The sequence below is a fragment of the Electrophorus electricus genome, chromosome 18 (genome assembly GCF_041902795.1).
Source record: "Electrophorus electricus isolate QZ-2024a chromosome 18, ASM4190279v1, whole genome shotgun sequence".
Classification (NCBI taxonomy): Eukaryota; Metazoa; Chordata; class Actinopteri; order Gymnotiformes; family Gymnotidae; genus Electrophorus; species Electrophorus electricus.
Window position 1 is genome coordinate 15,109,633 of NC_137514.1, and position 12,888 is coordinate 15,122,520.

Genomic DNA, 12,888 nt, shown 5'->3' on the forward strand with positions numbered 1-12,888 from the left:
CAAGCTGCCCCATCCAGCTTCTGACATTTATTCCAAGGGGAAATTATATTAAAAATCTCCTAATGTGGTCATATGAGTTTTATAACATTTTATTTTTTACTAAATATCTTCATTGAACATGTATAAAATTAATTTAAATCAACAATATAATAATAAATGTCTCATGTTTACACACACACACTCAGTATCTCAGAAACTCAACACTGTTAATTTAGGGTTTTTTTCAAAGCAAACTTCAAAAATTGCCATGGTTACAAACTGCAATACTGCCCAGTGTAGCTGCCTTCTTATCTCAGTTACACAAACACCATAAATTTAATTTCTTTTCACAGTATATCCTAAAAATTGAAAAGATCCTGTAATGCTTGTATTACATATTTACATACTTTTCCCTTAACATGTAAACAAATAAAGACTAACCAAAAGCCACCAAAATTAAAGAATGCTGTGGGGAAAAGCTTTGCATGATGCAGTACTAAACACATCACTGTACTGTTCATTGGCCAATTTGCAGGGCGTGTGGGAAATCCAACAAATTCAACCAAATACATGCAGTTTTCTGACCTTATTAAGTATGCCTAGTTTAGAAGTGCACCTTTATAAATAAAAATACCCGTTTACCTCCTCAAACGTCACGATGGACCTTTCTACCATACTTGGAAAAAGATGTGCATGTTTACCAACTTATCCAAATGTTCTGCCAATGTGAGACTTTTCCCCCCAGTCCTGGGAGTGCTTCAGCCAATCCTGCTCCTGCTGTACCAGAAGCACATGTGGATCTAATCTGGCAGTAATTAATGTAAACATAAGGAAAACTGGTATTTGGGGATTGAGAATTATTCAAATTATTGCTCTGGGCTGTTTCAGAAAGTTTTGTCTTGTGTAAATGAATCCTGCTGTTGCATGCATTTAAAACGAAATAAAAATTACTGACCACTCCAATGCAAGATCAGTCCAGGACCAGGTGTGGGAAATCCTATCCTAATAGTCTTGATAAAAAAGGGGCTTAATTGAGCCCAGGAACAGACAGCACTTCACAGATGACATGACACTCCGGTTACAGCATGGTGGTGATACTATCAAATTTGGTGTCAGACTTTGAAAAGTGTGCTGGCGGTATAACTGAATTGGAGAACGGTGGGCGCAGTCTGCGTGAGGTGCAGCCTGATGAGCTCAGAGAGGAAGAGGAGGATCTTCATGTCGTTGTCGTGGAGGTCACAGCGGAAGCGCTCTGCCCTGTCACTTTCATTGCGGCTGGTGGGATGGTGGAGTCCATGTGAGAACGTAAGCAGGAAAGCCTTAGTGACCAGCCTGCTGATCACGGCCTGTGTGTGCAGGAAATATGTTTCGCCATGGATAATCTTTGACTCCACCAGCGGACAAATCAGAGAACCCCTGTAGGCAGGGCACCGCAAAGACCGCTGGTCCACATCAAGTACACTGAGGTAACGGCTATAGCGGCCTAAGCAGAGAGGTATGCTGGGTACTGTAGGGAAAGCCATCCTAGAAAGAAAAAAAACCATACACAAGTGTTAGCTCCGAATGTGGCACGCACATGAAAACTAATGCATGGCCTGGGTTAAGTTAGGTTAGATTAGCCTGTCTCCTGTTAACTTACACAAAAAGTTGCATCTTGCGCTAACTGGTTCATCCCTCCTAAACGTACCTGTTAAACCCTACGAGTTTCCAAGTTAGCAGGTCGGCAATCTGCAGAGGTTCTGAAGTCCAGGGTTGGATGCTCTGTTTATACCCACCCAGCCGAGGGATATAGATGGCCAGTGCCCTCACCCAGCGTTTGACAGCTGCTTCCTCACTGCCCAGGACCACCAAAGTCCTGCCACTCAGCAGGCTGTACACAGCATGTAGGGCGAATGGGAAGTGGTGCAGGAAGTGCAACGCGTCTCTCCCCAGCCTGGCCCACTTTCGCAGATTCCTGCCTGAACTCCTCTCCCTGTGTGGGCCCAAAGAGACACTAGTTTCTGAGGTGGTGGAGGTGGTGCAGTCCGATAAATCATCTTGTGCAAGCTGGCAAGGTCCCTCTGGTAGAGAGCCTACCTTGTCCACAGGGAAAAGTGAGCCAGTGATAGTGCATGAGTCCATATTGACTTTAGTGAGCACAAAGTTGAGGTCAGGATCAGGTGGGTTTAAAAAGATAGTGAGGGTGCCAGGGACACTCTGGCACTTCTGTCCCTCTCCTGGGACTATGTCTTCAGTATCACACATGTGCTCCTCCACAGCTTTTTCTTGCTGGCCTGGCATCTTGTCTTGCTCCTCTCTTTCCTGCTCTGGGATTTCCTCATGGATTGCAGAAGGGCAGAAAGCCCGTAAGTCTTCCAATATGATTGAGTCTGTAGTGCTGAGCACCTCGATGCTGTCCTCGCTGTTTGTCCGACAGGCCACCACCCTCCGTCTCCAGCCTTCCAACACGGTGGCAGGGAACAAGGGAGGTCTCTGCGGGACTGCCTCCATGGTAACAGGTGGGCCCTGGGTTTTGAAGGACTTCTCAGTTCCCAACACTTCAATACTCTCCCCACTGCTTACGCTGTCTTTTCTTGGCATGGAGGCCACCTCCTCATCATCACAGTCACCTCTTACTGGCAAGTCTTGGGTCTGGGGTGGATCAACCCAGGGTGAAGCAGGAACAGAGTTTGTCTCGGTAAGAGGTTGCCCATTCCTGCTGACCTCAAGCTTGATGGGCACCATTTCCACACAGGAAGTGTAGGCATCTAGACTTATAGGTTCACTCTGCAGTTGGGAAGGATGAGGGAGTGGCAGTGACCGAACTTCAGGCTGCTGGTCAGCCTTTGTCTCCAAGTCACATGGACCTTCGAATAAAAATTTGGTAGAGCTGAGGTGCTGGAGCAAGTTTTGGGTGATCTGGTAACCAAAGAGGTAGCTGAGGTCTCCACGAAGGTTTCTCTCGATGGAGTGGAGCTGTTTTAGTGCCTGACAGAGGAAGTATTCATCACACAGCTCCTCTAGATTCTTTAGGCATTTGTCAAACCTCTGACACAAGTTCATGCTGAGGAGCTGTGGAGTGTGAGAAGATCTGGGCATGAAAATGTCATTCTCCATCCCTGGCACAGGGACCTCAGAGTGTACTATACAGTCCAAATCCAGCTCCAGGGAGAGTGGGGCATCATCTGGCTCATACGGCAAAAATTCTGGATCTTGGAGCTTCCTGGTTGGATAGGAGGTGACTTGTTTCAAAAGACTTCTGTGCTCCTGGATGGCTTTCTCTATGCTGTCCAGCTCTATATGTTTATTGGGCCACAGGACTGCGTGACATCTCGTACTTTGATTTTCCTCTATCGCCTCCAGCTGCTTAAGTCCCTCCCCACTTTCTGAACTGTCTGTTTGTCCTCCTGCTGCTCCATTGCTCTCTACATCTGAGCTACTATCTGATTCACGGTTCCCTTTATCTGGCCATGACATTCTGTTGTTTGCTTCTGCACCTTCAACCAAGCTCCCACAACTGTCTCTCTCTTTTGGTTTCTCTTCCTCTGTCATCAGCAGTAATCTACTGTTTCCTTTTTCTTCCATCTTTTCTTTTTGCCTCATAGACCCTTCATTCTTAGTCTCTAGTCCTTCATGGTTTTCTCTGCCAGATATGTTACTTCGACTATCTCTACTAATCTCTCTCAGCAATACTAATCTGGTATACTCCAAGTCTCTGAGCTTTCTGTCTAGTTCGTTTGCAAAGTTTTTCCTGTTTCCGGTCTTCAGACACTCAGAAACCTTTGAAAACTCATCAGACAGATGAGAGAAATTATGCATAATTTTATCCTCTTCTGAGGACACATAAGCGATGCAGAATGGCCGTACAAACCCACGAGCCTCCAGATCATACAGTGTTAAGTGGTGCACATAGGCAAATGCTCCTTCTCTGGAATCACCCAGAACTACCTTTGAGTCTTCTACAAAATTCAGTTTAGGGCAGCCGGAATCTCCTGCACTGCTGAATGAGGTCTGATAGTCCATTGACATAATCCTGAGAGAGAAGTCATTCAGATTGAACGAGCCACAAGCCTTGCTTTCATCAGGAATTGTGAGTACTGGCTGGGGACCAACCTGCTCTGAAAACTCTGATATAAGAATGAAATCTTTATCAAATTTTACTTTGGATATCTTAGACCAGGGCGAAGTCTCTCCTGCTTGTGGATAGAGTGGGACCGACAGTTCCTCTGGAAGTGCAAACGAGTCTGGGGGTATTTCTCTGAAATCGGTGGTAAAAGCCAGCAGGTCTGGAGAGCCGATCATGGTGTTATCGTAATTATATACATATACATATACATATACACAAAGATCTATCACCTTATGTAGGTAGGTTTACTCAAATTAACTGCTTTTCGCAGACTCGTACCTATCGCGCAAGTTCCTATTCAATCAGTCAGCGTGCAGCGTATTTTATGGTAAGATGTAAACTTAATGAAACGCACCCATGACTTGCCAAAATTAAAAGTTTACCTATTCGGAAAAGCGCTACAGTTCATTGAATGTCGCCGTTCAACGCCATTTGAAAGATGCCAGTCCGCACAGCGCAACTCCAAACACTTTCCTTCCAAAAGAAAGCTGGTGTCCTCGCTTCCAAAACATCCACAGCGGTCAAACACAGCAGCAGAAACTTCAGTCAGTTTGTAAACAGACACGAGCGGAAGTCCGACGGATCACGTGGATAACCTTTGTTCATTTTGACATTAATAAACATCACAAGGCGATTGCAAGCCGCTGACGGAGCACAGTAATCGAAGCTGCCGTTGCCATTTCCAGCCATGTGACAAGGGGGAATTCAAGTGTGCTCTCGACTGTTCAAGACTCTACAAATTGTTTCCGCTTGGGAAAACAGCTGAAGATTCCTGCAGGGTTTTTAATGCCAAGAGATGGAATTTCTATTTATGCACGTATTGATGTAAAGTCAGGCACCGGTACGCAGGATTAATAAGCACTTGAAAGAATTATATGAATGGAAAATATCAATAGCCAATCTGTTATCGAGATAGCGCAATCGCACAGTCATTAATTTGTCATTGCAGTATAGCTGTTTTAAAATGCAGCACAGTGAAATCTACGTCTGGCGAAGCACATTCATTGCACGCCTAGTGACCTGTTTTAAAACTTTTATAAGCATTTAACATCTCACCAGCATTGACATACTACTGACCGTTAAAATGTCAATTTATGCGATTAGTACAGAGCTGGTTGCCTAATATGAAGCTTAGAGGTGAAAATGTGAAATTACACTACGCGATGCTCAAAACAGAAAAAAAGGTTTTAAAGTTTTAAAATAGTTTTTCAAAGGCACGGTTACTGTTTCGCTGTTAAATGTTGTGGATAGACCCTTGAAAAAAATTCAGTACATTTGTTCTTTGAACCAGGCTACATGCCAACACCCTCTACTCAAAACATATCTTTGCCTTGAGGTTTTCCATCAAGACCAAACCAGATCAGAATAGTACACAGAAAAGAAACAATTTTATATAGAAGGGGGAAAAAGGTTTGAGAGAATACTCTTGCTTTATTGCTTTTACAAAGTCAAACACTTCCACCGTGAGTTAAAAGACATAGTTCCAGTCTGTCATTCATAAATGTCAAGAATATCTATCAAGCCAAGCAAAAGGAGCTGCATAATTAGAACTAAATCCCATGGACAGACTAGTGGAGATCTCCACATATTACAATCATTAAAGAAAAACGTACAAGTAAAAGCTAATGTAGTATTTAAATACTCACATGAACCCACTGACAATTTTACTCTGCTTTGTATCCACCCATAGTTATTCAAATATTTGCTTGTGCAAGATGCTTGGTGAGGCAGACCTCATTTATGATGTTGTGATGACCAAGAGCCCCAGCAATAAATGTTTGGCTTGTACATCAAACTCTGCATAGTTGAAATTTCCATTAAGATCACAATGCATAGAGGTTTGTTTGCACATGCACCTGCTTTACACGGAAAAATCTTCCATTTCCATTTTGGAGCCCATACTTTACCTGGCTGTAGGAAGAATGCGTCTTTGCCCCGTTTGACTAAGGAAGTAGAAGTGCGTATGGTTGAATGTGGATAGATATGCCCACGCTCACCCCACTACAAGGAAGACATCAATAAGTTTGTCCATATGTATGTGGTAACCTTTATATGAGTAGTATCTCAGGCTCAGTCACGGCACAGTATAGCATGAATCCCATCTCATCAATGTCATCTGCAGTCAAACCCTGCAGAAGATTTACACCAGGCTTAAAATAACTAGGCAGTACCCCCATCTCCAAGTAGCCAATCAGCTCTGTAATGGCCTGCTGAAACCTATCAGCAAAGGCTGACTCTGACCAATCACACTCCTTCTCACTCATGTGCAGGATAACGTTGCTAAGATGGGTGCCAATAAGCTTGTGGAGAGCAGGACAGTTCCGACACACAGCCTTCAGTGTTTTGAGGCATTTCCTCCTAACCTCTGACCTCCCGTCCGAACAATCGAGGCTGGCTAATCGGGCGGTCTCACTGGCGTACAGACTCTGATACCAGACATAGTCGAACGACCCAGTGATCTCCGGCTGCGCTGTCAGTGTCATTTCCCCTAGGCGTACGGTGGGCAGCACGCTGACAAACAGTTGTTCTCCGTTGCTACAACTGTAGTCACTCGGGATGAGCATCTCAAGCTTGAGCCCGGGCGAGCCGAGCACTGGCCGGACCTCGCACTCCAAAGTGCTGCTCAGTGACGGCCAGTTCATGGACTCCATTATCGGCTTGCCCAGCTGCTCAGTGACAGACCGAGATGACAGGTAGCCGCCCACAAGGTGCCGGTCCCAGTAGCTCCGGCCGCGCGGGAAGTACTCAAGGTTTTCACGACGTACCATACAGTACTGAGGGTGGCCCAGAAATGTGTCCTCTCCAGCTATAGGAGTCCAGAGACTGGGCTCTAGCTATTAAAACAAACACACACACACACACACACACTATGTAAATATGTACAATGCAGGGTACTCCAGCCCAGGCATTAGGAACTTTCCATATTTTTGTTCTGTCGGCGCTCTCAGCACAACTGCAACAGGGATTCTGAGCTTGATTCAGTTGTTACTGTAGCTGACAGAACAAAAACACGGACCACATCTGGGTCCTTGGTGACTGGATTGGGAAACAATAATATAACGAATGATGGCTGAGGGTCATGATGGCATGAAAACGCTTTGAATGAAAAGATGTAGAGCAAGTTAACACATGCCCAGCCACACACCCCAGTACCTGTAAAGGCACAAGCAGGCAAGTGTGGTCGGCTTTGACCACCTGCAGGTCATCAAGCAGTGACCCGGCCAAGGTCATCTCCCCCAGGGGCATGTCTGGGTGCTTGGCGCGCAGGAAGGCCTGGATCTCAGTGGCGATGTCCAGTGCCCGCTGCTGGGCCCTTGCCACCTCTTCATCAGAGAGGCAGACACGAGAGCTATAGTACTGCTGCAGACGCTCCATCAGTGTCAGCACACACAGGTCCAGCCGCCTGCACCGAGCTGCTGCTTCAGGCTCGCCCCTCTCGGCTGGGGGCGTAGCTAAAGTTACAGGCGGGGTTGGAGACGAGGACAGGGCCTGGGACAAATCGGCTACAGATACACACAAATGAAAGGGGAGAGAGTGAGGGAACTTGTAGGAACATTACGCCCCAACTTCATGAAACTTTCAGCAGGACTGCTGATGAAAGTACACCTGAACCACTTCATTTAAACTCTGCCTCTTAAAATAAGCAAGTAAATATTAAAGAGCCCGAATGAAAGCAAGTCTGATGAAAGGGAATACTAGTGTGTGAAAATGTGAAGTCAAAGTTTCTCCTGCGTAAAAGGAAGCTGTATAGGGAAGGAAATACGTTCTCAAAAAAATATTCTCAAGAATGTCGGTGCATACCTTTCTTGGTTGCTGCAGTGATCTCTTTCATGACCACACCCTCAATGCCTTTTTGTAGCAGTTTCGGTGAGGCACTGACCAGGCCTAGCTCCTCCCAGCTATCTGTCAGCTTCTTATCAGGTTTCTCATCATCAGGAGCCCGGCCAGCACGTTCTATCAGCTGTTATGTACAGAAGAGACATTTGAGTGATGAAGATCCAAAAGGACTGAATCAGCATTTTTAACCCAGTTCTTGTCTCATCCTCAGAAGAAAAATTATGTTCAGAGAATTCTGGATAATATTATGCAAACACTTCACAGTAGCAGAAAATGTACATTCTTTTGCAGGATGTCATGATGTTACTGAGTCTCTGCCCATCTCAGCTGCCTTGGCTATTCCCACCACCCTCTGATGTCCACTGCTGAAGTCCACCACACCTCCACCCCAGCCAACTACTTCTCCGTTGCCCTTAAAGGATGTTCTCTTGTGGGATGGGTTTCTGACACACGCACACCATTGGGACAAGACTAGGGCCTCCAGAAAGTTGGACTAGACATTAACTGCTTATCTTTTTAATTTTCTATTTATTTTCCCTCTTAAAATTGTTATTATTGTGGTGACCATTGTTGGCCAGAGGAGAATGGCCCCCCCCTTTGAGTCTTGGTTCCTGTCAAGGTTTCTTCCTCATGCTCTAGGGAGTTTTTCCTTGCCCTTGGCTTGCTCACTGGGGGCTTGGACTTGAACATTTGTAAAGCTGCTTTGTGACAACATCTGCTGTGAAAAGCACTATATAAATACATTTTGATAGATTGAAAATCATACTAAATTAGTGGCCAGCTGACTTGAACAGAATGAACTGGAGCATATCATTTTAGGATACAATATTTCTTAAGACATTTTTAAACCTGAAAAGACAGTACTTTGTTCATAGTTCCAACAGGTTAACCTCAATTTCTGGGAGTAACACCAATATTGATTTTTTTATTCAGAATTATGAAATGATGGTCCTTGCTCTTCTTTTACTAAAGTAAGCTCACTTCCCCATCACAAAGAGACTAAGGCACATGATCACATCCCAGTTCATCAAGCTATACCAGACAAATGTCCATATCCCAGTTCATCAGTTCCTCACACATCGTGGCCAAAAGCAGAACAAAGTTTGCTATGGGTGAGTAGATGAGTGTCTCTTGTGGATCTCTAATTAATTTTACCTTAATATGAGGAAAGCTGGTGTCCACAATTAACATCACACATGCACCATGCTTGGATCATTAGCTCCTACGTACTGTCAAGGCTAAGAAGTAATGTTAGCATTGGTCAGACCATTCTTTCACCTTTTTCACAGCTAACGTAGCGATGCCCAGCACTGCAGCCCCGCCCACTCCAAGCACCAGTCGGGCGTTTGACAGCAGGAAGTCGATGATAGCAGCAATACCATCTTCACCCCGCCTTTTACTTGAATAGTACATAGCTTTGTCTGTGACAGGACAGGGGAAAAAACACAAACAAGCTAGAAATGCAGTTGATATATGACTGATGATTGTAACTCAGGTGTGAGAAGCATGGAACTCTTCAGTGCCTCTTAGACCTGATGGTATAGGTTGGGAGTGCAAAGAAATGGGTGGTTAGTCCCTGACTTTATTTTGGTCACACTGCTCAAAGGAAAGGAGTGATTAGTTTCTGGCATGATCAGTGGCAGCAACTCTGGCAGAAGTGCAGCAATATGCACTGAAGACAAAAATGATGTAACAGCATAGATCTGACAATGCAAAAAACAAAACAATCCAACCTCAAGTCTCAATTATATGTACAAGATGTAAAGGAAGTGGAGTCCACAAACCGAAGACTCATTTGTCTTGAAAAGTAAAGCCTCAACTTTTAACAGGTAGCCTAACATGCTTTTGCATGCTTGGGGAAATATATTCGAGGTGACATATATTCTAAAGTGTAATCTAATTTATTTGGTTTATTTATGAGAAATGGGCTCAAATGTGATACCCAGCCTTTTAAAGTGTACTGTTATATTTTTGAGATATTATATTTTATATTTTATTATTTGTCCTAGTTCTGAACAGGTAGTTACAGGGGCTAAGAGAACAATTCCTTTCAAAAAACAAAGATGAAGAAAACACACTGATGGAAAAAACTTGCCAGAGTTCTTCAACCTCTGTGGGAAAGCTGAACAGATATACAGTGCTGATCAGTTACTCAGTGTTGTTTTAATACAATGGGGCTACAAAGGCATTGTAACATTCCGATATTCGACATTCCCCCAAGCACAATTCATCCATGTGTAACATTCACAAAACTCCACCCATGCAGAATGCATTCATGCAGAAAAAAGGGGGCCTCTGAGATGTATAGAGTCACAATGTATTAATTAAATGACTAATTTGATGAATGTTCACTCAGATATTACATTTGATCTTCTGGCATTGGGTTTAGGGCTCCTGTTCATAATATGCTTAACTGTATCCTCACTTTCATAAGTGATTTCACTTTCTTAAGTCTCAACTAATCTAAAGACAACTGCCCCATGTGCAATAAACCACACTGGTAGTCACCGTGCACCAATCAGCAGATGTAAACCATTTACCCGATTGTGTAACTGAGCATACACCACAACATTGTTTACATTACTTGATATACCAGAATTCATTATACTTGATGTGCTTCAGTGGAAAAGTGAACTTTAACCTAAGCTCCACACACACACACACACACACACACACACACACACACACACACACACACACACACACACACACAGAGGGGGTCAGGGTCTGTGACGAATGATGAGACTCTTCAGATTTAATGTCTGCACCTGGCAGGTTCAGAAATAGCCAAAGTGGACGTCCATCTTTCTGCACGTAATACAGGATCACAGGACATCACTTAGGCAGCACGTGACTGAACTCAACACTGAACTCAACTCTACTTAACCCAGCAAGCTATGCCTCTACCAAAGCTAAATATAGGTCCATCCTAGCCTAGTGAAACTGTAACTGTCAAATTTGTGTAGTGTTTTTTACAACACATGCTGACACAAAGAAGCTTTACAAATGTTAGGACCCAGATTCCTAATGAACAAGCCAGTGGCGACAGTTGCAAGTAAAATCTCCCTGGACAGATTAAGGAAGAAACCTTCCCTACCCATCCTCCTTGGGCAGCCCAATTTATTGTCAATGCTATACTACATTATATATAGTTCATGGAACAAGTTCAGTGCATGTGTGGGAGGCTCAGTTTCTCCATTGGGTGTACAACCAAGAAGGGTAGTCATGATTCAGTCTACATGATTCAGCCATGATTCAGATACTGTTCACTCACTACAGTGAATCATTATTATGCAGTTTAATCGTTGCAGGTCCGATGACGCTTAATTTACTGAGCAAGCTCTCAAAACTAGGAATACAACGTAGATCTACAGTAACCTATGATTGCATTTCTAACTAGGCAAGACTAATTGCTGCTATAATCTGGAAAAAATATTTTACAAGTGCGCCATTAGGCTAGTCGTAAGAAATGTATCTTAAATAACTAACCTACCAATAACAAAGGTTACTGACAGGCGATCTTTTACAGTGGTAGCTGTCCTGATGTGCATATCACACTAGTATAACAATCTCGGTTCAGATGTCAACCTCCCTTGGTCGAAAGGCAATAATGTGTTACGAGGGCCGAAAGCTTGTCTAGTATATCACAAGTCCAAGATTATTTTAAACAAATTCCGCATGCGGTTGCTACGTAGCTAATTTATCTTAGCTAAAATTAGAAAGCATTTTTCTTCTAGAAACTCTTTAGTAAACGTCCTGCACAAACACATCCCTGACAATTTCACACGTTAATCTGAAGACATATGAAGCTGTCTCACGAGACAGGAACTGCCATTTTTGTCTTTAACCATCTTTACGCATAGCACACATATCTTAGCTACCGTTAAATAGAGCTGATTATGCATACAATTAACGTTAAACATACCTGCATACAGTGCTTGGTAAACTAACCTAGTTATCTGGTCCCGAGTGCGATTATATAATGTATCGAAAGATTGTCTGCCACCCAAGGAAAAACTGTCTTAGCTAGCTAGCTAGCTAGCCATATGACTACTATTTGCTATCTGTTTGTAAGGATCGTTGTTCTAGTTAACTAGCTCTAACTGGAGCAAAATCTGCCACAAAACGCTGCGAATGTTAAGTACAATAGGGTAACAGAAAACCGATCTTAGTAACAGCCAACAGCTCCCACCAACTAACGTGAGCTAGGTGAGCTTAGCCTCCAGTGTAGCTTTTATGTTGTTGTTAGCAACTGCTAACTTGATAGCTAGCAAGCCAGTCAAGTATCTGACACCGACAAATTTGGTTTAATATTAAGAATAAATATTACATACCTTTTCAGATGATTATCCAACTCATTCTAAACCAAATTCGAACAAAATAAAAACCGTTTTATTTCTAGTCCATAACGTTGCCCTTTTGCCCATGGCGAACTAGACATCAACACTGCGTCATGGGATGTATTTTGATTGACATCGGTTCTGACCAATTGCGTGGCGAGGTTGCGATGACGTATACGTTTGACGAGCAGCTGTTTGTCTTCAGGAGGTGACGCACGTGTTTATTCATTTTCTTGAGGTTTGGATTAAGATAATGGTAATTGTGCCAGTGACTTGTTTCTTTGATGAAAATTCTAAAATTAGACAACATAACTGAAATTACAACAGGACAGGTAACAGACAGTTAATCAAATATACGCACACTTACCAATTATCTTGCAACTGCATTCCCACCGTTGCTCCAGAAACAATCACGCAATCAAATCCCCACTCTGCAATACATCAAAAAAATTCAACAAAGGCTACAGTTTTTCCTGCGAGATTTCTGGTTGACAGTAGCAATAGGCAACGTGAGAAATAAATAAATAGATAGATAGATAGATAAATAGATAGATAGATAGATAGATAGATAGATAGATAGATAGATAGATAGATAGATAGATAGATAGATAGATAGATAAACAAACA

General features: G+C 43.3%; 2 protein-coding genes across 2 annotated transcripts; both read right to left on the reverse strand.

Annotated features, from left to right (window-relative positions):
• Nucleotides 1-113: 113 nt before the first annotated feature.
• Nucleotides 114-5,354, reverse strand: smcr8b (Smith-Magenis syndrome chromosome region, candidate 8b). The gene is made up of 2 exons (XM_027015743.3): nt 1,667-5,354; nt 114-1,503 (listed from the first exon to the last, which is right to left on the reverse strand). The coding sequence occupies exons 1-2, from the start codon at nt 4,258-4,260 to the stop codon at nt 1,092-1,094; spliced, it is 3,006 nt and encodes a 1,001-aa protein (XP_026871544.3). The 5' UTR covers nt 4,261-5,354; the 3' UTR covers nt 114-1,091.
• Nucleotides 5,355-5,495: 141 nt separating this feature from the next.
• mief2 (mitochondrial elongation factor 2) lies at nt 5,496-12,405 on the reverse strand. Its single transcript, XM_027015744.3, has 5 exons — nt 12,256-12,405; nt 9,200-9,342; nt 7,886-8,045; nt 7,238-7,587; nt 5,496-6,918 (listed from the first exon to the last, which is right to left on the reverse strand). Exons 2-5 carry the CDS (start codon nt 9,332-9,334, stop codon nt 6,133-6,135), a joined length of 1,431 nt encoding a protein of 476 aa, XP_026871545.2. The 5' UTR covers nt 9,335-9,342; nt 12,256-12,405; the 3' UTR covers nt 5,496-6,132.
• Between the last annotated feature and the right edge of the window lie 483 nt (nt 12,406-12,888).

Coding starts and splice junctions, on each gene's coding strand:
- smcr8b (XM_027015743.3), bottom strand. CDS start 4,260: ATGATCGGCTCTCCAGACCTGCTGGCTTTTACCACCGATTTCAGAGAA. Junction 1,504..1,666: donor AAACTCGTAGGGTTTAACAG/GTACGTTTAGGA, acceptor TTTTCTTTCTAG/GATGGCTTTCCCTACAGTAC.
- mief2 (XM_027015744.3), bottom strand. CDS start 9,334: ATGTACTATTCAAGTAAAAGGCGGGGTGAAGATGGTATTGCTGCTATC. Junction 7,588..7,885: donor CACTGCAGCAACCAAGAAAG/GTATGCACCGAC, acceptor GTGTATCTGTAG/CCGATTTGTCCCAGGCCCTG. Junction 6,919..7,237: donor GCCTGCTTGTGCCTTTACAG/GTACTGGGGTGT, acceptor TTGTTTTAATAG/CTAGAGCCCAGTCTCTGGAC.